The following is a 23,508-nucleotide window of genomic DNA, read 5'->3' as shown; positions in this document are numbered from 1 at the left end:
AAGCTAAAGCTAATTTTAGGGTCCATCATCAGCTTTTCGCAACGTTGCGTAATTCTTGTATTTTGCATGAAAGCAGGTATAATAGACGAGGAAATTCGTGGCAAATCATTTCAGTAAGGAAAATAAATTGACTGATTTTTTGTTCAAGTTCTGAATGAGATGAATATTCCTACAATTTCCAGTTATCTCGCCCATAGTATCGAAATGGTCCAGATACGCTTCCACGCGACTAGATGTGCCCTCTATCTTAAAAGGATCACAATAAGGACGAACGTTGGGCCAGCGCTGCAGGTTCATATTACAAAGTCATTGAAAACAAAAAGATCTTCATCACACAACATGCCAAAACCAATACACCTGAGAATACTGCAGCACCAATACATCAAAGAAGCCGGCAGAATTTGTCGCAATGGATGGTAAACAAAAAGCAAGAAAGTAGAAGGTTTTATTGATTTATTCAATTCGAAATGGTCAATTGGATTGCAATCTGCCTAACGCGGCACATTAGTCCAGTTACATGCTACAAATAAGATCCAAGCCTGTGGCACAACGTAGACCTCGCCGCAGGTGTCCCAAGTAGGAAAGAAGCGATGGCAGAAAGAAATCAATTCTTTGTGTCTGGAGGGCCCTTCCATCTGAAGTTGTCTGCATACGCCTTGGGCTAGAGAAACAGGAAAACAATCAGCTGGCACCGGAAACTGAAGCTATTTAAGTTTTCAAAAACCAAATTAAGAGAACTATTAAGCTCCTGTGAAGGCAGAAGCAGCAACAATGTATTGCATCTAATCAAAGTCATAAAGAATTATGCTCGTCTATGCATTGACCTATGTACTTGTAGGACACTAAATTACACTTTAGGCTATAGAAATGACGAGCATGGAGAAGGTGGAAGGGTGAAAGAACCTGCATAAGATGCAATTCAATGCTTTTGACTAGTCAAACCAACACTTGATAACAAACATGTATCTAAATATGCTGATAAGGAGGTTATTCCCATATTATTGAGGTTTTTTTTTTTTTGGGGGGGGGGGGGGGGGGTTTCGAAGGAAGTTCATGGAGCGGGAGCTACTCTTGACCAGATATTTGTTAAAGACAGGAACTGTAATGCTGCAAATGAAAAAGGCCTTTCGTTTGGTAAAAGCATGCACTACTTATCAGCAAAAGATAAAGCCAGTTACTACATTTACATCCATTAGCTCATGTAAAGATATCATTCAGGCAAGCAGAAGTTTCACACCTTTAGCAATGGTGTATGACGCTTCTTAACCTGCAAATAAGAAGTCATGGAAACACAAAACATCAGACTACTAGCGAATTGACAGTTGACACCCAATATTGTAGAACAAAAAGGCTAAAAAGTAATGCCAGGAACTATTCAATTGTCCTGTAGTTCTGACTACCTTGTACATATCACATATCACCACTTTATAGATCCAATTAATCACTCAATTCTCTGAAACCTCAAACACAATATTTACAAATTTAACTGCCTTTATTTTTTAAAACAGTTATTACTTCTTAACACAATTTACTAGGAAAAGGTATAGACCATCATAAAAAGAGAAGATTGTCCACATACCCTGTAATCCCAACCATGTCTTTGAGCAAATTCTATTGCAGCTTCTTCACTATCAAAACACAAAGCAGAATCACCTACATGGGCATATGGATCCCCCGTGGATGTCCAACCCATCAGTGGATTTTCCCATCTAGATATGACAGAAACAATACAAATTTGAATAAAGATCATCTTTATCATTCATCATACTCAGGAGCCATCCATGAAGAGGAAACTGCAGTGTTTCATAAAGGGGAATCAAGATTCAATGTGCAGTGATCTGTTAGTTAGTGACCAAAGAGGCAAGTGTTTCCTATATCATAACAGAGCAAGCACCACCTTTCCACATTCAGAAAGAAGGCATTACTACGCTACTTTTGTCTGATAAATGCAACAAACAAGAAACTATACTGAAGTTAAACTAGTAACGGTGCCAATGCACTAAGAAGCGGGTCGTTAGCTGCAAAGCTCAAAAACTATGTGGTAACTAAGACACAAGTTCAAAAGTGTCTAATTAGTAGAAGTACAGATCATCTGATATGTATCCGAAACTCTCTCCCTCCGCAACCAAAAAACAAAAAAAAAAAAAAAAACCTCCCTTTTTTGCCCTTTTTGGTAAAAGGCTTTTTCTTAAAAATAAACAAAATGAAGATTGTTAATTGAAGTGTCAAGGCCCAAATTTTTAATAACCAGATAGAAGTTGGTGCAATCTGTTTAAATTGGCAAATAAACTGCAATATATTTTACTAACATCCTAGTCAGAACTGAACAACTATAGCACTGAGAAACCAATAAATCAACTGAAACAAAATGTGCATTTAGAGGTCACATATCTGTCAAAACTTCCTTGAAACCCCCATAACAAACAAATAGAAAGGTACAGAAAATAAAACCTACTTCTGAGTAGACTCGAAGTTGATCTTCCATTTTCCAACTTTTCCTGATCCTTGCTGACTCGCAGTTCGAGCTGGTGAATAAATCAGAACCTGCCATGAAATTATTGAACGTATTCTTTAAATTTTGGACTCCCAAATGAAAATAATGCCACAAACAATTACATTTATGAAAAGATAACTACTCCTTTTTTCCCTTATGCACCTTTAAATATTTAAAATGATTATGAGTTTATATTTCATAACCCACAGCCTGCAAGATTAAACTTTTAATGCATGAAAGAAACTTAGTCATATGATATCAACTATAGCAACAATAGAAGCTCTTTAATCAGTTTATACACAAAAATAAAGAAAATATTCAGTGGTCCACTGAAATCCCTAGCTCAGATATCGATTGAATTACTTTATTTTTCATTTAAAATTACCTCCATTAACTGACTATAACTAAAAATGATTGGAGAAAAAAAAACACGTTAACAGAAAAGAGTATACCCGTCTGCGAAGATGTTCTTCGGGGATGCCAGAGACCATGCCGATTTCTCCAGGTTTGGTCTCCACCAATGCGTCTGAGGCGAATGGTCTGGACAGTGGGGTCAGGAAAGATGGATAGGCTTGACGAGATCGCCTAGCGAGGCGTAGAAGGGAGCTCGCCATTTTTCCGATGCCGGAGGTTCCTATGTGGCCGGTGCAGGGATTGGCTGAATTTTTGGTGTATCAGATCAAAATGATACGCAAGAGCAGTGAGGGCGACAAAAGGGGAATAAGTGAAATTTTTTGGGAACTTATGTTTTGCATTGCATTTTTTGTTTGCCCCAAAGCGCAATTGAAAATTATGCTCCCCAGTAGTTGTAAATTTATGTTTAGCAGCTAGTAGTGATTTGTAACTGCGTTTGCTGATTTTTAGCTTCAAGAATGCTCGAGGAATGACTAAACACTCCCGTTTGACAAATGAGTTTTCTGAATGTTTATTTAAAATTTTACTGTAATTTATTATAAAAATTGTAAAATTTTTTTTTAAAAATATGTAAATTTTTAAATATTTTGAAGTGTATAATTTAAAATTTTTGAGAAGTTTTTTTTATTACTGTAGTTAAAGTTGTTAAAAAACTTATAGCAGACAAACTTAACAAAAAACTTACTTGCCAAACAAGGCCAAACTAATTTGTTATCTTTTAAACTCTCAATTTTATTATTATAAAAATCAATTTTTACCTAATCACTTGCTCACATTTTGCCAATATAACTATTCATAATTATCCTAAATATTGTAACTGCTAAATTACTATAATCATATAAACCAAACTTCTTTCGTGAAATTTTTATATAAAATTTTTGTATGTTACAAACGAAATTTATATAAAATTAATTTATTTTAATTATTTTCTAATTACATGCACATTGAGTGTGCTCTTGAAACTAGTAGTATAATTCTTAACCATCAAAAACTTTTGGAAAAGCTTTTTTTTTTTTTTTTGTGAAACAAGTTTAGTAACACTTTTTTTTTTATTATTGATTTCAGAACTTGATAAATGCCTTTTGTTTTATAGTTACTACAATATATTATACTACTAAGTATTACCCATAGTTGATGTTATGGTAATTTTGGGATTATTAGACTCAAAAATTGGGCTTAGGGAAATTTTGAAATTATTTTTTTTGCTTTCCATGTGTTGTTATTTTTGAAGAAGTATACTTGCAAAAATATATATCCTTTTTTTTTTACGTTTAGATGCGCCAGGACGTGGAACAATATTTGAAACAAATATTAGTTATGCATAAGCATTCATGATGATGAATTTATTGAAAACCTTATTCTCAACTGATTTTCAAGACCTGATTTTGGGTTTTAATTTTGAAAAAGTATTTAGTTGTCTTCTTAACTGTTTTTAACATTCAAATTTTGAACTTTTTAAGCTTCAAAAAATTGAAAATTAGAAGCATACATTTTTTTAACTCTAATTTTCCAAAATCAGGTTCTAGACAATGAGAAACACTTGAGAACAAGTCTAGAGTCAACGGGAGCAAAGTCGAGCCTTGGTCTTGTACTAGTTCAAATCTCATATATGAGGTTTTGATGATTCTGTGAGTTTATTTATTCGGTATATAATTGGGTTAGAGTTGTAATTTCCACTGGTTATGAGTTAATTTTTTAGTTGTGTTACTTTCACTATTGTGGTTCTCATTTTGTAATCTATTTTAAAGTTAAAAAAGTCTTAAATCTAAAAACCCATTAATTGGATCACAAAGCGTACAAGTTAGTTGACATCTTCTAATAGACACCGACATTTCGAAAGAAAGGACTACAAACCAATAAAGAAATTTTTTCTATTAAAAGAAAGAAAGGGAATTAATTGCCTGAAAAATATTACGGCAGTCAAAATGTCAAATGCAATGAAAACCGGAAATATACTACAAGTTATAATTTTAATACATTCAATCAAATTAATTATCTTTTAATGTAGATTTACATAATCCACGTGGTTGAAGCTGGGGTATCAAATACAAAAAATCAAAATTAGAGGACAATATATTGAATGTGACAATAGGGTTATTCTCTATTGATTATTTTAATTGATTATATATTTTAATTTTAGATAATCAGTTTATGTGATATTCTTGATTTTTTTTGTTTTGTATTTTGATTACAAATCTTTTATTGATTAAAAAAGGTTAAAATATATAATCACACAAATAGTAGTTTTTGCTGATTTTGCTCATTCTCTCTAATCAATTTCTATAACTAAATTTTATAAAATCTAAAGCAACCAAGAATAAAATCTAGAGTTTGTTTGGAGTGTGTTTTTGGCCATTGTTTGGATAGGAGTTTATTTGGACGATTTATTTGAGATAATTATTGTAGCATCTTTTGTAATGTGATATTTGGAAAGATAAAAAAGTGATTGAGATTTGTGATGTAAATTTTTTTTTTTTAAATTATATCTATCCAAACACACATAAAAAAGGTGATTGAGTTTTGTAAGTTAAAACTGAGGCAATATTAAATTCGAATCCTTTCATTTATATTTTAAAAAAGAAAAAGAAAGAAATAGAAACAACGGAATTGAAAAGGGGTGGACTCGAACCCCCATTAAATAATGGGGGCCAAAATTTCATTTCTTTCCCACTGAATAAAGAGAATTGCCGCAAGCCAGCGACAGCTGTTGGCTTTGGAGTTAGTACGTACGCACACACTCACTCTCCGTTTAGGGTTTCATTTTTTATGTTCTGTGCTTTTGGGTCGGTGTTAATTCCCCTGGCGGAGGAGAAAGACTGCTGTGATGGTTTAATAACGATATGAAGGAGGAGCGTTGCGTTTGATTTACCATCACTGCATTCTTTCGCAGCCCTTGGCTTTCCCGGGTATGCTAAACCAGCAACTTTCAATTTACGTACTCTTTTTCGTCTGGGCTAATCTAGAAAGCATACTGCTGCTGCTGGATGTTATTTTTTGTTAAATTATTGCTTGGTGTTGTTTTACTTTATTGCAAATTGTTATAGTGAGCGTTGGTAAGTTTTGCAACCAATAATATTTCTTCTTTGATGACACATTTGCATGTGCTTGAAGAATTGTACAATTGTTTTTTTTTTTATCTCATTGAATTGGACAGTTTTTCAACTAAACGATTTGTTTCTTCGGTAATTTCATTTATTCCTAAATTTTTTCATTTTAGGATTTTGAGCATTATAAACTCTGCTGGTTAAACAAGATAATATCTTGAATAACTTTCCAAGTTTCAGTGACATGTAAGATTAACACATGGCCCTGGATTTTTTTTATTACTATTTTTTTGTTGAGTAAAACTTTTAAGGTTTTTCGAAAGAGACATACAATCTCATAATTAACTATTGAGAAGCGTAGGGACTGGCCACAGCTTAACTACTTGTGCCGTTCCTGAAGGTACTGGGGTTCATGAACTATCTACTACATTTGAATTAAGTTGCTTTCCGTATCATCAGTTTTGTATTCTTAAAATGTTTTAACTCCATCAATTTCATGGATAACGATTTTCAAATCTCATCTTTTATTCATTTCTGATGATTTAACTGCTTCTTAAGGTAGCTTAGTCTCTCCTTCAGTATAATTTACAGTATGATGTAGCCATGTGTGGTGCAATTCTCTGTAATTTACAGAAGTATCTTGGATACCTGATTGATGGGTGCCCCTAAGCAGAAGTGGACTCCAGAAGAAGAAGCAGCCCTTAAAGCTGGCATTGCAAAGTATGGTGTAGGCAAATGGAGTACAATTCTTAAAGATCCGGAGTTCAGTGCAGTCTTGCGCTCACGCTCAAATGTGGATCTTAAGGTACATATGTTGAGCATTTTGTCTGTATTCTCTTTTATTCATTGACAGAAGTTTAATATCTAAATGTAGTTGCTTGGTAAGCTAAATATCAGTTATACTGATTTTGCTAATGCATCATTGTGCTTTGTGATTCCTGCAATCTTGCTTCTCTGACACGTTGGTGGAAGGTGCTGATTTTAAGGCTTTGGACTTGACAGGATAAGTGGAGAAACATAAATGTGATGGCCAATGGGTGGGGCTCTCGGCAGAGAGGTAGGCCTGGATATAAAATTGCTCAGCAGACTGCCAAGCTTGAGGATATTACTAGGGACCTTAGCCCTGTGGTTACTAATGTTCCAGAACTTGTTGATGCTGAACCTCTTTCAGTAATCAGTGTAAAAGAGCCAAACTCCAGCTCCAAAACGCCAATTTCAAGGTTATATGACTATTTGTACATTGGACTGGGCTTAGTTCGTGTGATACGTTGAAGTCATACCAGAGATAACTCTTGTTTTTGACATCCTTCCCGGAGAACTCCTGTGAATAGAATGCATAATTATGCCATAACTCTTGCAAATTATGTTCTCATTGTTGTGGATCTAACTGTTTTGAGGTTATATGCATGTGCCATCAACATCTTTATCAAAAGCTCCATGGTTACTAAGAGATCTTTGCATTTAGTCTTTTCCTTAATTTTTTTTGGGAATGGATTTTGTCCAGCTTATGCATTATGTCTCTTGGGCAGGAGATGGCTGAACTAAATTTGCTTGTTTCACGTTTGTAGTTAATCAATCTGCTACAGTGGATTAGAAAGTTTGTCCAGTTATTCTTGATTTGACTTGATGCAGAAGTTCTGAACTGGATTTGGTATTGATTTCAATATAAAGATGATTAAATTGGATTAAAAACTAAAGTTTGTTATGATCTAAAAGGTTGGAAGGAAAAAATTTCGAATATACAATGACACAGCTTGGATGATCTTTGTATTGGAGGGAATTCAATAAAGAAATTCTGTGCTTAATTTCCTTCTTGTTTTTGTTTTTTCCTTTTCTCAAATTGATGTCTTTACTGATCAAATTGTTGACTTGAATTTAAATTGACACAGGTTGGATGATCTTATATTGGAGGCTATTGCAAAGTTGAAGGAACCCCGTGGTTCTAACCGGGCTGCAATTTCTCTGTACATAGAGGTTATATTAATGAAGAATACTGGTCTTTAGGAAAAGTCCTTGGGTAGCAGCATTTCTGATTTTCCCATGGTTATAAATTTTGAGGGTGTTAAGGTTGTTTTAGCTGTATAATTAAAAATGGCATCTGAGTATTACATGGAAATGTTGCTGTTTCCTTTTAGAGTTTCTCTAACTTTATGGTTGTTGATCTTCACTTGATTTTTTTAGTATTACATGGAAATGTTGCTGTTTCCTTTTAGAATTTCTCTAACTTCATGGTTGTTGATCTTCACTTGATTTTTTTAGTATTACATGGAAATGTTGCTGTTTCCTTTTAGAATTTCTCTAACTTTATGGTTGTTGATCTTCACTTGATTTTGTTTTTGATTTCTCATGGAAATATACAGTATCTGCTCGTTTAAAAGTGCCATCACTTCATGGATGATGATCTTGGACTTGAAAGTGCCATCAGTTAATGGATGATAATATTGCTTTATGAATCATGTTTCCTTTGGTTTGTGGAAGTTATTCTTCTGCCAATTCATAGTTTTTCATGGATCACTGCCATCTTATACTTTTGCTTGGGAGAGCTATGCAATTTGTATTGCATCTTTGGTTCATGTACTGGATATGTACTAGTAAACCAAGTCCCTTTCAATTTTAACACATTTGGGTTTGAAATACTGGACAGAAAAGCATTTCACAGGGTGTTATGAAATATATGTGCTACATTCTAGTTCTGCCGTTTATCTCATTCAATCTGAATGTTGACATTATTGCTTTTCTTCTCTGCAGGAGCGTTACTTGACTCCTCCAAATTTTGAGAGACTGTTAGCTGCAAACTTGAAGCTTCTGACAGAAAAAGGGCGACTGATTAAGGTAACCCATGTTGCCTGTGGAGCAATATTCCATGGACAGCTTTTGGCTATAAATTAAAAATTCTTTGCTTTTAATCCATTCATGTGGTTTGAGATCATTGAATCGATGTTGAATTGATAGGTAAAGCATCAGTACAGGATTGCTCCAACTTCAGCCACTATTGATTTAGGGATAGACCCTCCTCCTTTGCTTTTGGAGGTAGTGCAAAAGGACTCTTCAAACGGAGAGAAGAAAGGAACCAAAGTTCTGACTAAAGCTCAGATTGATGCTGAGCTGGAGAGGTTGAGGAGCATGACAGCAGCGGAGGCTGCTGCAGCTGCTGCACAAGCAGTTGCAGAAGCAGAAGCTGCAATAGCAGAGGCTGAGGTGGCTGCAAGGGAAGCTGAAGAGGCAGAAGCAGAGGCAGAAGCAGCACAGTGTTTTGCTGAAGCAGCATTGAAGGCATTGAAATGTAGAACTGTTCTTGTCTGGTAAACTCAATGCCAAAAAGTCATACATTGTTCTGCCTTTTGTCATACCTGTGTTATTTTAGCTGGAAGATGAATTGGGCATTAAATGGTGGTTTAGCTGTACCCTGGCATTCCTATTTTAGCTGTACAATTTCTGTTAATTTCAAGTTTTGGTTGGCACTGTGTCCTAATAGTTGTACCTGTGCTGAGATGGGTGCTTAACCATAATGCTGTCTGGAGCTAGTTGAAGGGGTTTTTATTCATTTTCTGATGTATTCGCTGATTCAATGTCCTTGATCTTTTGCCCCTGCGTAATGACTAGGGGTAGGATGTTGCTCTTGTGATCACGTGCTATATGCATATGAGGTTCACTCATAGCTAAAGGCATAGGCCTTTCCCCCACATTTCTTAGATTATTGTGCTGCAGAGCAGGCTAAATGCTAACTGAAGACCACTGAGTAAATAGCTAAATGCGTTCTAAGTATAAGCAGTCAAGGGTGTCAAATTCCTGTTCATATATACAGTTCAACCATCAAACACCTTCACTTAGTCTGACATGACTATTCATGTAGCCTTTCGGCATTTGCCATGTGTTCCTGTGCATGTTGGGTGTTGTCTTAAATTGTTTTGTTTTCTTGTTTTCTAAACTATCTGCACTCTTTCATAAATGTCCAGCCTTCTGATTGATGATGTATCCTTTTTTACTCCATTGGAAATCAATTTGCATAAAAAGGAAAGCTTATTGAATTTAGTTCGGGCTATGGTTGTTTTTGAGTGAAGAACCTTGTTCATAAGTAGAAGCTGCATTGTACATTACGTTTCTCTTATCAATTTTGTCAAATAGACAGAAACTTGCTTTGCTGAACTAATTGCAGTTTTCCTCTTGCAGATTGTCTCGCCCTTTGATCGTTGGAACTCAGCCATGCCCTGACAATGGTTACTCCCTTCTTGCCCCCTCTTCTGCAAGCATGTTAATAATTGTAGATATAGCTAGTTTTGTAAATCTGAAGGGGGTTTTTGTCCATAGTGTTTGGATTATTATTAGCTTCTCTTTGATAGATTTTACAATGAAAATGGAAGGAGAGAGTTTAAATATAGTTTCAGATGCTTAACTGGAAATATGAGCAACGGACATTGTGGCCCTTCATTGAAGCGAAGCACTGCATCTTTTATGTCTCTGAGCCACATGCTTATGTTCTTTTCATTTGGGTACGCTGAATTGTAGTTTCGTGTTCTTAGCATGGTTCGAAGTCTCGGCCGAGACCGAGATGATTCGGCCGAGTCGTCACCGTCTCGGCCCCTACCGATACGATACCGTGACGAAACGATACTGAGATACTTGACTCGCCGAGAAATCGGTCGAGACGCCACCGCGACGGATTGACTCGGCCGAGTCACATCGAGTCATTCCGAATTATTCCGAGAAATCAGTCGGGTTATACCGTGACAGATTGATTTGGTCATTTTTTTGCTAATTTTTATTATTTTTGTTTAGCGTAATTTTTTTATATTATTAACAATTTTTAGAATATTAAATACTTTAAAATTTGTGTCTCACCGAGACCGAGACCGATGTGGAACGTTCCGGGCCGCGACCGTGATCGCGATCACGATTTTGAACCATGGTTCTTAGTCCACCTCTATGCATCTTCCTCCTTGTTCAGGAGGGTTTCCTGGCCGCACTCTCTGCTGGTTACATCCCTTGGCGCCCAATGTATGCGCTACCCACCGTCTAAGATTAAGGGGTGCCAAATTGCACGAGGCTAATTTCTCTCAAATGTCAATTAGCTCTAACAAAAGGAACTCAAAAAGGATAATGTACGAGGAAAGAAAGATGCGTCTACCTCATGACCCGTAACATGTAGGCAGACTTGAAAGTGATTAAAATTTACCGAACTCCTGTACGAATTTAAGATTCTTCTTTTTACTACTTTCACGGAACTAAAATCAGATCTTACTTCATAGATTAGTAGTGGACATGGATTAGCTAAGTTTGTCATGCATTTGTGTTGTCATTGGCATATATCTTGAGAAATAAAACAGGTCCATCTACGAATTGCCGAGTCCAAGTCCATTCAAAAGTCAATGTTGAACCGAAAGAACAGCGTACTGCACAAAACTGCCGGTAAGAAGTTCTGAATTTCTTATTCTTCATTTCATAGGAAAACTAATATATTCGAAAATCAGAGTATTTTTCACGCTTTACTTGCAATGAACCAAGTTATTTTGACTCGAGGACAATTACTTCATCACTTGCAGTTCTTAACAGAAGCAAAAAAAAATGTGTTAGGCTCCTCTGAACTATAACATGAAATGGTTAATCGTGTTGAGATATTTCCAAATCTCAAAATCTTCGCAGCAGCGTCTCTTAACCATTTTTTTTTTTATGACAATGCCTTCATTAATGCTAATTCAATACATTGATGCGACATTCAACTCCTTTAATCTGTAAAAACCAACAAAGTGGGATCAAAGGTCTGGTAATGGACGTGATCACCTTTAAGAGTACACGTCCTCACTGTATGATTTGCGAGTGCCGTACGTCCATTAGACAACAAAACCGCAACTGCATATCGAGAATATTATCAGGGAACAAACCTCTGGCATTGAAAGATTTAGATCATCGCTTATGGCAGATTGCGCAGGTGATGAATAGCCTGTCGGAAGACAAATACAATAGACTTTCTCACACAAGCACAAGGGAAAATTTTGGTTAACAAAGACAACTGATAGACCTCATTTTTCATTTCCAACTAAAATGACGGATCAAATTATTCTACAAAGCAGGCAAGGGGAAAAAATGGAAAAAAGAAGTAGAAGAAGAACTGGCGAAACATTAATCATTCCAATGCGGCAGTAGCACCAGCTGCCTTGAGCTTCTCAACAATTGCATCGGCCTCTTCTTTAGTAATTCCTTTTTTCACAACTACAGGGGCTTTTTCCACCAAATCTTTAGCCTCCTTTAAGCCCAAATCAGTAAACCCTCTAATCTCCTTAATAACTTTGATCTTTGCGGCGGCGTCAAATTTCTCGAGCTTCACGTCAAAAATGGTCTTTTCAGCAGCCTTGGCATCTGCAGAGGCTGAATCCGGCCCGGAAGCTGAAGCACCGGATGAAGTTACAACGCCAGAAACAGCAGGCCCGTATCGGTTTAGGCCCATTTTGTGCCTGAAGAGGATGGCATAGTCGTGCCTCTCGATCTTAGTGAGGTCCAGAAGCTCATCGGCGATGCGTTCGAGCTTTTGCGTTCGGGTTTCAGTGGCTGTGCAGAGGGCCCGCGTGAGTAATGGGTTGGGCTTTCGGGTAGTATTAGATTTCCTGGTAGTATTAGATTCTGGTAGTATCTGAGCAAATGCAAACATCAAAAAGCAGAAAGAAGATGCATCGACCTATGTACTTGTAAGACACTAAATTACACTTTAGGTTATAGAAATGACGAGCATGGAGAAGGTGGAAGGGTGAAAGAACACGCATAAGATGCAATTCAATGCTTTTAACTAGTCAAACCAACACTTGATAACAAACATGTATCTAAATATACTGATAAGGAGGTTATTCCCATATTATTGCCTTTATTTTTAGGTTTTTTTGGGAGGCGGGGGGTTTTCGAAGGAAGTTCATGGAGCGGGAGCTACCCTTGATGAGATATTTGTTAAATACAGGAACTATAATGCTGCAAATGAAAAAGGCCTTTCGTTTGGTAAAAGCATGCACTACTCATCAACCAAAGATAAAGCCAGTTACTATATTTGCATCCATTAGCTCATCATGTAAAGATATCATTCAGGTAAGCAGAAGTTTCACACCTTTAGCAATGGTTTATGACGCTTCTTAACCTGCAAATAAGAAGTCACGGAAACACAAAACATCAGACTACTAGCGAATTGACAGTTGACACCCAATATTGCAGAACAAAAAGGCTAAAAAGTAATGCCAGGAACTATTCAATTGTCCTGTAGTTCTGACTACCTTGTATATATCACATATCACCACTTTACAGATCCAATTAATCACTCAATTCTCTGAAACCTCAAACACAACATTTAAAAATCTAACTGCCTTTATTTTTCAAAACAGTTGTTACTTCTTAACACAATTTACTAGGAAAAGGTATAGACCATCATAAAAAGAGAGGGTTGTCCACATACCGTGTAATCCCAACCATGTCTTTGAGCAAATTCTATTGCAGCTTCTTCACTATCAAAACACGAAGCAGAATCACCTACATTGGCATATGGATCCCCCGTGGATGTCCAACCCATCAGTGGATTTTCCCATCTAGATATGACAGAAACAATACAAATTTGAATAAAGATCATCTTTATCATTCATCATACTCGGGAGCCATCCATGAAGAGGAAACTGCAGTGTTTCATAAAGGGGAATCAAGATTCAATGTGCAGTGATCAGTTAGTTAGTGGCCAAAGAGGTAAGTGTTTCCCATATCATAACAGAACAAGCACCACCTTTCCACATTCAGAAAGAAGGCATTACTACGCTAATTTTGTCTGATAAATGCAATAAACAAGAAACTATACTGAAGTTAAACTAGTAATGGTGCCAATGCACTAAGAAGCATGTCATTAGCTGCAAAGCTCAAAAACTATGTGGTAACTAAGACACAAGTTCAAAAGTGTCTAATTAGTAGAAGTACAGATCATCTGATATGTATCCGAAACTCTCTCCCTCCGCAACCAAAAAACAAAAAAACAAAAAAAAAAACCTCCCTTTTTTGCCCTTTTTGGTAAAAGGCTTTTTCTTAAAAATAAACAAAATGAAGATTGTTAATTGAAGTGTCAAGGCCCAAATTTTTAATAATCAGATAGAAGTTGGTGCACTCTGTTTTAAATTGGCAAATAAACTGCAATATATTTTACTAACGTCCTAGTCAGAACTGAACAACTATAGCACTGTGAAACCAGTAAATCAACTGAAACAAAATGTGCATTAGAGGTCACGTATCTGTCAAAACTTCCTTCAAACCCCCATAACAAACAAATAGAAAGGTACAGAAAATAAAACCTACTTCTGAGTAGACTCGAAGTTGATCTTCCATTTTCCAACTTTTCCTGATCCTTGCTGACTCGCAGTTCGAGCTGGTGAATAAATCAGAACCTGCCATGAAATTATTGAACGTATTCTTTAAATTTTGGACTCCCAAATGAAAATAATGCCACAAACAATTACATTTATGAAAAGATAACTACTCCTTTTTTCCCTTATGCACCTTTAAATATTTAAAATGATTATGAGTTTATATTTCATAACCCACAGCCTGCAAGATTAAACTTTTAATGCATGAAAGAAACTTAGTCATATGATATCAACTATAGCAACAATAGAAGCTCTTTAATCAGTTTATACACAAAAATAAAGAAAATATTCAGTGGTCCACTGAAATCCCTAGCTCAGATATCGATTGAATTACTTTATTTTTCATTTAAAATTACCTCCATTAACTGACTATAACTAAAAATGATTGGAGAAAAAAAAACACGTTAACAGAAAAGAGTATACCCGTCTGCGAAGATGTTCTTCGGGGATGCCAGAGACCATGCCGATTTCTCCAGGTTTGGTCTCCACCAATGCGTCTGAGGCGAATGGTCTGGACAGTGGGGTCAGGAAAGATGGATAGGCTTGACGAGATCGCCTAGCGAGGCGTAGAAGGGAGCTCGCCATTTTTCCGATGCCGGAGGTTCCTATGTGGCCGGTGCAGGGATTGGCTGAATTTTTGGTGTATCAGATCAAAATGATACGCAAGAGCAGTGAGGGCGACAAAAGGGGAATAAGTGAAATTTTTTGGGAACTTATGTTTTGCATTGCATTTTTTGTTTGCCCCAAAGCGCAATTGAAAATTATGCTCCCCAGTAGTTGTAAATTTATGTTTAGCAGCTAGTAGTGATTTGTAACTGCGTTTGCTGATTTTTAGCTTCAAGGATGCTCGAGGAATGACTAAACACTCCCGTTTGACAAATGAGTTTTCTGAATGTTTATTTAAAATTTTACTGTAATTTATTGTAAAAATCGTTCTGTACCCGTTCAGTTCAGTTACTACCGCACTGCGCAACAATGTTGGGATACCAAAAAAATTATTCTTAATAGTAATATATTTTACTTGTATTATGTTTTCAGTCACTTTTTTAACTCTAACTCGCATACCTTGCATCGATGAACTCGTGAAAGTCAACCCAATGAAACATAACAAGGGACTTGATCATGCACAAGCAATTTGTGGGAATTGCAAGTATATCATTGAAAATCTTGCCACCGAAAGTGTATCATCGAAAAACAAAATAGAACATACATCATGCTTTGACAAAAGCACACCTAATTTAAATGAATGTACACCAATGCCCGATTCAACTGCCAAGAAGTTCTTCAGAAGCAGCTCTATAGCTTAATGCATCTCAATTTGGTTCTGGACAACTGGGAAGGAAAAGAAGTTGCCCTCAGTTTGTCTCATTTCCTTCCAGCTTTTCAGAATCTCATCGGCTGAAGGTACATTGGATCCACGGGAATCGCTGCGTCCACCGGCTGACACCTCAAATTCCAGGTCATCATCATCACAGGCCCCTAGATCGTTGCATTTGATGTCACTTGAGTTGCTCTTCCAGTAAGTAAGACCAGAATCTGTAGACGCAATAGCATTGCCAGAATGCTCAAGCATTATGTGTGGACTAGCACTCCCGCTCCCTCCGTTATTGTAACGGGACAACCCATCGAAACTGCTTCTGTCATTTATGTTAACTTGGAGACTCTTGGGTGGATTCACACCAGCTATATTGGGATTTATGCTTCCATTGCCATCAGATAACTGATCACAACCATCTGGAGGTAATAAACCCGTCAAATTGTTGCCAGAAGATATTAAATCCAATGAGTTACTCGAGCTTGAAGGACCACAGAGAAACTGCAATGCTCGAGTAAAGTTAAGAACTGTGGCCTCGTTTGCTAGATGATGACTACATAAAGCATCTGACAACTCCTTCAAACTAGCCCTGCTAATTCGGTCTTCATTTTCTTCAAACAACTCAATCCATTGTTTTTCACTAACTCGAAATGGAGCATGAGCCATTGTGTTAACTAGTGTGGCAGCTCTTTCATGATCATGTTGGATAACAGCTTGGCATACCATTTCAGTAAAGAATGTAGGATGCGGTACTTCACCATCCTCCAAAACTGTGTTAAATGCATGCTCCAGTAAGTGCCACTGCATCCGACAAAAGAGCATAGAAAGCTTAACAACCAAATATCAACTTAGTTCTAACAGGAAAGAGCTCATCTTGTAATTGTCATCTTGGGGTCATTCAATATGTTTATAACAGCAAATTTATCGCAGAAAGCATTTGGAGTGACCAACTAAACTTCACATCCTTCTAATCATGCAGAACTAAATGTATCATATAAAATGGTTAAAGAATTTAGAGTCACCTGGAGAAACCACATTGGTTATTAACATTATGAAAATATAATACCGAACCAACAAACTAAATATATTTGGTCCAAAGGCAAATTTTGAACTCCTAGTACCAATGATGACATTCAAAGGAGAATTGTCAATGCAAAAGGTGACACCTCCATAGTTTACCTTTCCAGCTCTGGATGCTTCCACTAGCATGGATGCATGTTTATGTTGATGAAGCTTATGTCCACCAAGGGTCATTTCTTTGTATACATACTCAAAGTACTCCCACTGCATTGCACTCGCAGATACCTCTAGCATTAAGCTGAATGTGTAAATATCAGGGCTAAGAGAAGATGCCCAACAATTCTGAAAAATCCCAGAACCCGGATAATCTCTCCTAATTTCTTCAAATAGTTCTCTAGCTTCAAGAAACATATCATTTAGCCCATATACTTTCAACATAGCATTAATGACTCCAATGTCAGGGCTACAGCATCTTTTACAATGTTCAAAGATAGCTAAACAACCATTTAAATTCCCACCATCCATGGCAGCCAAAATCATGCCGGTAAAGGTAACCTCCACAGGTCTAGTCCGATGAACATTCTTTAGTTTCTCAACCTGATGCAACATAAACAAACAAATTTCACTGATCAACCATCAAGATAAGCTAAGATGGGACTTCACATCTATTAGTCACAAGACTTTAAAAGGTTATTATGGAGGCTGTCCTCCTGTCAAAATCAAAATTCAAAGGACCCTTGTAACAGGTAAAATCCCACTTCCACTTCCTCCTACTACAACATCTAGCTTGAACTTCCAGACAGCAATCTCAGGTAGTCAACAAACATATTGTCAAATTGCACCCCTAATTAGTGGACCATAGCAAAAATCTTAATTACAGTAAAACCAACCTCCATTATAGCTTCTTGACACCTGCCATGGAAGCAAAGGCAGCGAGCAAGCTCATAATACACACAGGCCGTCCCAATAATTCCCCTGTCTTCCATCTCTCTGACTGCCTGGATAGCTTCACTGACTTTGCCTTCTGCCCAGAAGGCTTTCACAAGAACTAAAAGTAGCAGATAACATAACAGTTAAACACCACAGCAGACAATGTGAACAGCTAGGGCTACACCATAGTACCTTTGTAAGTAAGGGCTTTCAGATCTTCTCCACTTCTCTTCATTTTCCCAAAGAATTCGTAGACAAGATCATACTTTCTAGATTGCAGCATTACCTTTTAAGAAGCACGTCCTGTAAGGCTTGAATACAAGTATAACTTGAGGACAAACAAAATCAGTCAAGTAAAACAAAATTTTGTCCAAATATCATTGCTTTGTGAGGAAGGGTACTACATGATCCTAACTTAGTACATAGCTGCAGATGCATAGGTACAATCCAGAAAATTCAGTAATGGCATATAAGCAGAGTATGGGTTAATAGAAGCCAAATAGTATGGAAACTACAAATAACACAAAGTTTCTTTGAGAAAGATGTCACCCTACTCTTTCTAGATGCACATGATTGAACTAGATGCTGAGGGCAACGACTTAAGTGGAATTGCTTCGAACAATCTCTTCGAAGAGAAACATCCCCTATTCAACACCAGTAAGAAAAAGAGCAAACAGCAAACAAGAGAAACACTATTAAAATACTTGCAAAGGACTAATTGATAAAGACATGGATTTGAGTTTACCAGTCAATTACTGACATCATAACTTAACCGCATAGAAAGATCTGGTCAATCTTTATTAAGATAAAAATCAATATTGTACCATAATTACACACTTATCTTTTGTTTTACCATGATAAATCGAAAAAGAAAAATAAAAATAAGATTACCTCCATGGAGAGTCCATAGGTTGCTCCATTAGGTCTAAGACCACTCTTTCTCAACTGCTGAAACACCCAAGATACTCCCTTCCACTGACGGGATGGAACACAAGCATTCAGAACCTGGTGAAATGGGGAAAATGCTCAATGAAGTACATTGTTGGATTATTACATATCTGTCATAAATCAAGTTTGTCCCTTACGGCATTGAATATGATGACATCCGGTTGAAGCTCAGGATTCCAATTCCTAGACTTCCTATTTTTAATTATCTTCGGTTTTTCCTTCATGCATTCAATTACTTTCAGCAGTTCCTTCAAAAGGCCAGCTTGGCCCAGTGCAACAGCAACACTATGGTAGGCAGGCATGTCAGGATATATATGTCCATCCCCCTAAACACAAAATGAAGTTACTTTTTACTTTTTTGGTAGAAATGAAGTACTTTATCAAAATTCAAATCACACGAATTAGAAAACAAACATCATTACTCGCATGAAATTGAATATTCGAAGAACTTCATGAGGTCTCCTGGCCTTCCCAAGAATAGCTAACAACTTTGTATATACAAACCTTCAAAAACAAGAAAATCAAATGTAAATTTCTTCCTTCAGCCAAAAAGGATCAACACTTAAATAAAGTATCAGTGGCAAACACAATTAAAAACTTGCCAAAACTATTCGTATACAAAAAATTGTAGTATGGCTAAAATATAGCCAAACGCAGAGCAAAACACAGCAGAAACCTTACCTGCTCCTAAAGTGTCTATGCTCCCTAGAACTGTAAACCCACTCCACAACAGACAATGCGTGCCTCCACTTGCCTCTCTCACCCAGCCCCTCCACTACCTTCAGCATCTGCTTTTCCGTGAACTGCAATCCAGACAGCTTCATTATCTTCGAGAATTTCCAGTCCTTCACACGCGGCTCCGAACCATTCAATCTTTAAATCAAAGAACAGGCAGGCACCATCATCGAAACTTCAAACTAAACACATAATAGATGAAAAGCAGAGACTTTTTGAATAGTAAAAGATTGCCTACCTCTCCAGAAAAATATCAATTGTTTCAGCTTCACTCCGGCAATGCTTGGGTGGGACCCACTTACTCCTTTCTTTATCGAGCCAATCTTTTTCCACTTCGATATCATCATCTAAAAGCCAGTGAAATTTCTCCTTTTCACTCTCCATAATGTCACTGAGTTCGATCAGGTGCTCAGTCTTCAACTTGTCTCCGCCATATTCTTTATTCTCACTCGCAAGCTCTCTCAATTTAAGCCTCTCCAGTCTCTCCCATGGCCGACCCACCATCTTTTTTGCACCACTAATTGCATTTCTGAAGTTCCAGTATTCAGATTTTATTGTCTTGAAATGGGATTCTTCAGCGAGAAGTTGTTGCTGGGAATCTGTTAGGACGGGTAGGGGCTGTTTGGCAGCTTGTTTGGCCATGCGTCGGTTGAGTTTCTGGAGCTCCTTCTTGCGGATTGTGTGGATGATTTTGGGAGTTGGGGCAACGCCTTCTTGCAGGAGCTTTTGCCTAATCTTTTCTGTTTTTTGTTCGGGTGGAGGAGCTGGGAAAGGGGGAGGCCCTGTTGAGGCTTCCATTACTGGGACGGGGGGGGTCGAAGCTGATGAGTGAAGCGAATTTGCAGATAGAAGACATGGGGGAGAGAATGCAGGGAAAATGTCCAAGAAACCGAAAGCCTGCCACCCGACCCGAAAGCCCTAAATCCGTATATTTTGGTTAAATTACAGATGACTCCCCTGAGTTTTGACATGAGTAAAACTGCACATATTTTTTTCAAACTACGAAGCTAAGTAAGTACAAAAAATCTCTTCGTGAAGGTGTTGCAGCACATCACATGAGTCGTCCTCATTTCATTTTAGCAATTCAACTATTTTTGTCTTTCAAACTATTTTTTGTCTTTCAACTATTTTGGCAATTCAACAATTTCAAAGAGTTTTTATTTTATTTTATTTTATTTGTGAGATAGTAGTAGGATGAAAAGCCACCCTGGGCTTCTTATGCGGAGCCCAACCCATATGCTGAACTTCAGAATTCTCAAGAGTCGGATCGGATGAGTTGACGGATGGTATTGGTAGGAGCAGAAAAGGGGTGTGCCATGCGCAACAAACGAAGAGACACGAACACACAAGCACAAACTAAAAAGGAAAAAAGAAAAAATGAATCCTTTTGAGTTTACACAAGAACAAAAAAAATCCTTCCCTTCGCAGTCAAGTCAGTTCTCTCTCAAAATCCGGGGGAAGAATCAATAGAATCATTTTCCTGCTCCTATAAGGTTATAACATTCAATGTTTATTTCCCGCCCATTTTTTGCCTGCTCAAAAATTAAAAATAAAAATAAATAACTTTAGGGTTGTATAAAAGGGAAAAATGCACTTTTCATCCTCAAAGTTTGGACTGTTGACCAATTTCATCCTCAAAGTTTTACCCAAAACACATTTCATCCTCAAAATTATGTAATTTTGGCCAATTAAGGACAAATGACGGGAAATAGAGAAATTGGCGTTAGACCCAACTGAAAACCCAATAAAAAATTGGTTAAACCGAATGGAGCCTTTTTTTAACGGAACAAAAATTATTGCAACGGATGAAAACCAACATTCTTCTCCTTCTTCCCTCTGCCTTTTCGCAACCCCAAAATTTTTTTCCCAAAAGCCAAACCTTACACCACCTTGAAGCAATCAAATACTAAATTTCTTTTTTTTTTTTTTTAAATTCACATAAAGAGAGTTGAGAAATGATTGAGGGGGATAGAGGGCTTCCAACCATGGAAGACGTGATGGTGGAAGCCCTTCTATCTAATGAACGGGAGGCTCAGATTTAAGCTGCCAGAGAACTTGGTAAACTTGCAACCAAACTAAGACAGAAGTTAGCAGAAAGAGGATCATTTCTCGGCTCGTTACGATGCTTCGTAAGCAAGATTATGAAGCCACTGAAGTGGCACTCTGCTCTGCTTTGTCTAGCTTTTCACAGTGAAAGGTATTGTTTGCATCAGTTAAATTTTGCAGTTTTTGAAGTTGCATCCGAAGGCATTGGCTGTAGAATTGTTCCCCATCTAATTTTGCTGTGATTTTGCAGAAACAAGATCTGAATTGCAAATTCTGGTGCCATACCAGTATTGTTGGAGATCATTCAATGCCAAAAAAAGTCATTGATTGACCTTGCAGCAGCAACCCTCTTGGTTCTTTCTTTTTGCTCCGCTAATAAGCTAGCAGTCACGGCATCTGGGGCTATCCCAATCCTGGTTAGATCCCTGAATTCCCAATTGGCAGAAAAACTCGTTTCCAGAATCTAAGCGTGCAGGCTAAGCTCGATATCATATCCATATTTCACAATCTCTCCACCCATCCTCAGATAATCCCATCTATTGTTTTGGGGTGGGGGAGGAGGCGGTGGTGGAAATGGAGGAGGCGGTGGTTGGGGAAATGGGAGTGGAAATCGTCAACACCCGTCTCAGGAACCTCCTGAAACTTTGACTTGGACCTGCCGAAATCCATAGGCCCGCCGAGACCACCAGGCCCACCGGGTCCTCCCTGAGCCCGCCGGAAAAGGAAGAACAAGCCAGCAAAAGCGAGAAATGGGAAAAGCAAATTCCCAATAAAATTAAACAGACCATTGCCAGAATCACCCTCAGAAACTGAAATGTCAACTCCGTTCATTGCCAAAATGTCAATCAAGTCGGGGTCATTAGGCACAATTACAGTAGCTCTGCGGCCATCCACGGCGGTGAGCTGAAGGGCACTACCGTCTTTACCGAACCTTACCCTCTCCACTTTACCCTTCTTGACAGCATTCAAGAATTCACTGTACCGCCACTGGGACCCCTCTGGGAGGTCAGTAGAGGGCTGAGCTTGGGGCTGTGGGGCATTCAAGATCAGATTTTGGGAAAAGGGAGATGGGTTTGAAGGACTGGGTTGTGGGGCTTCGGCTTGAATTACCGGAGGCAGAGTTGGCGGGGCAGTGTTATCCACGGCTAAAGCTCGTGGGTTGATTGAGGAAAATAGTAGAGCAGCTAGTGTGGCTTTTGATGGAATATCCTTCAAGGATTGTGAAATACTATTGGATTTTTTCCCTCCAAGGATTGATTGGGGAACTAGAAATTTTCTGGGCAAAGATTTAGTTGTTTTTGGGGTCGGAGGTGAGAGGAAGATTTGAGTACCCAAGAAGTTGGAAGCTGTGGAAGAAGCCATAGGGGAAGTTCAATTGGTTGAATCAGACGCAGTTGAGGCTTACTACTCCTCTATGCTGGCAGTTTTCAGTGTAAAGTTCGAGTCTTTCTTTTTGTGAGCTTGGGGAGTTTCAGGTAAGCAAGTTGTGGAAGTGAATGGCAATCAGGTTGCGCACTATGGAGGTAGTGGAGGAGAAGGAGGGGGTGGCGGCGGCGATGGTGGTGGCGGCAGTGGATGTGGAATTGGAGGCGGTGGAAGTGGTAGTGGAAGGAGGAAAAGGAGAGGAAACATACATGCGGTAGAAGGAGAGGTAGTGGTGGCGGAGGTGCTGACAGTGGTGGTGGTGGGGGTGGGGGTGGAGGAGGAGGCGGTGGTGGCTGAAATGGTGGAGGCCATGGTTGGGGAAGTGGGAGTGGTGGTGGCGGCGGCGGTAATGGAGGAGGAGGAGGTAGTGGTGGTGGAGGGGGTGAAGGAGAAGGTTGGGGATGGGGAGGTGGAGGTGGAGGTGGAGGAGGAAGAAACCAAGGTGGGTGTTGGGGATGGGGATGTGGTGGAAATCATCCTCCACCAAGTAAATGAGCCCTAAAACTGGATTTGGCATTTGCAAGCGCCTAAGAAATCCAGAGATTGGGTAAAAAATTTTCGGGTTGAAATGCAGAGGGAAGAAGGAGAAGAATGTTGGTTTTCATCCGTTGCAATAATTTTTGTTCCGTTAAAAAAAGCTCCATTCGGTTTAACCCATTTTTTGTTGGGTTTTCAGTTGGATCTAACGCCAATTTCTCTATTTCCCGTCATTTGTCTTTAATTGGCCAAAATTACATAACTTTGAGGATGAAATGTATTTTG

The 23,508-nt window shown here is 38.1% G+C and overlaps 5 protein-coding genes across 7 annotated transcripts; 1 reads left to right on the top strand and 4 right to left on the bottom strand.

Annotated features, from left to right (window-relative positions):
- Positions 1 to 417: 417 nt before the first annotated feature.
- Positions 418 to 3,393, bottom strand: LOC113699218 (NADH dehydrogenase [ubiquinone] iron-sulfur protein 4, mitochondrial-like). The gene is made up of 5 exons (XM_027219419.2): positions 2,947 to 3,393; positions 2,456 to 2,544; positions 1,580 to 1,709; positions 1,238 to 1,267; positions 418 to 661 (listed from the first exon to the last, which is right to left on the bottom strand). Exons 1-5 carry the CDS (start codon positions 3,106 to 3,108, stop codon positions 605 to 607), a joined length of 468 nt encoding a protein of 155 aa, XP_027075220.2. The 5' UTR covers positions 3,109 to 3,393; the 3' UTR covers positions 418 to 604.
- A 2,219-nt stretch (positions 3,394 to 5,612) lies between these two features.
- Positions 5,613 to 10,418, top strand: LOC113699216 (single myb histone 1-like). 3 transcript variants are annotated; one of them, XM_027219416.2, is made up of 7 exons: positions 5,613 to 5,814; positions 6,586 to 6,757; positions 6,955 to 7,172; positions 7,842 to 7,926; positions 8,701 to 8,784; positions 8,905 to 9,254; positions 10,123 to 10,418. In XM_027219416.2, coding segments are annotated over exons 2-7 (888 nt in total). In that variant the 5' UTR covers positions 5,613 to 5,814; positions 6,586 to 6,607; the 3' UTR covers positions 10,124 to 10,418. The 3 variants fall into 3 exon arrangements, with proteins under 3 accessions (XP_027075217.1, XP_071913401.1, XP_027075218.2); XM_072057300.1 differs by lacking the exon at positions 10,123 to 10,418 and having other exon boundaries at positions 8,905 to 9,258; XM_027219417.2 differs by lacking the exon at positions 10,123 to 10,418 and having other exon boundaries at positions 5,615 to 5,814; positions 6,626 to 6,757; positions 8,905 to 9,258.
- A 1,522-nt stretch (positions 10,419 to 11,940) lies between these two features.
- LOC113699215 (uncharacterized) lies at positions 11,941 to 15,083 on the bottom strand. The gene is made up of 5 exons (XM_027219415.2): positions 14,751 to 15,083; positions 14,260 to 14,348; positions 13,382 to 13,511; positions 13,040 to 13,069; positions 11,941 to 12,577 (listed from the first exon to the last, which is right to left on the bottom strand). The coding sequence occupies exons 1-5, from the start codon at positions 14,910 to 14,912 to the stop codon at positions 12,074 to 12,076; spliced, it is 915 nt and encodes a 304-aa protein (XP_027075216.2). The 5' UTR covers positions 14,913 to 15,083; the 3' UTR covers positions 11,941 to 12,073.
- Positions 15,084 to 15,461: 378 nt separating this feature from the next.
- On the bottom strand, positions 15,462 to 20,191 carry LOC113700059 (pentatricopeptide repeat-containing protein At5g67570, chloroplastic). Its single transcript, XM_027220491.2, has 9 exons — positions 19,514 to 20,191; positions 19,222 to 19,413; positions 18,963 to 19,044; positions 18,678 to 18,866; positions 18,484 to 18,597; positions 17,785 to 17,878; positions 17,553 to 17,710; positions 16,822 to 17,259; positions 15,462 to 16,443 (listed from the first exon to the last, which is right to left on the bottom strand). Exons 1-9 carry the CDS (start codon positions 20,071 to 20,073, stop codon positions 15,631 to 15,633), a joined length of 2,640 nt encoding a protein of 879 aa, XP_027076292.1. The 5' UTR covers positions 20,074 to 20,191; the 3' UTR covers positions 15,462 to 15,630.
- A 1,652-nt stretch (positions 20,192 to 21,843) lies between these two features.
- LOC113698940 (ATP-dependent zinc metalloprotease FTSH, chloroplastic-like) lies at positions 21,844 to 22,683 on the bottom strand. The gene has a single exon (XM_027218919.1). The coding sequence runs from the start codon at positions 22,681 to 22,683 to the stop codon at positions 21,844 to 21,846; it is 840 nt and encodes a 279-aa protein (XP_027074720.1).
- Positions 22,684 to 23,508: the final 825 nt, after the last annotated feature.

The sequence above is a fragment of the Coffea arabica genome, chromosome 7c, assembly GCF_036785885.1.
Source record: "Coffea arabica cultivar ET-39 chromosome 7c, Coffea Arabica ET-39 HiFi, whole genome shotgun sequence".
In the NCBI taxonomy this organism is placed as follows: Eukaryota; Viridiplantae; Streptophyta; class Magnoliopsida; order Gentianales; family Rubiaceae; genus Coffea; species Coffea arabica.
The sequence above is the reverse complement of the archived record's forward strand: the minus strand, read 5'-3'. Positions and strand labels throughout refer to the sequence as shown.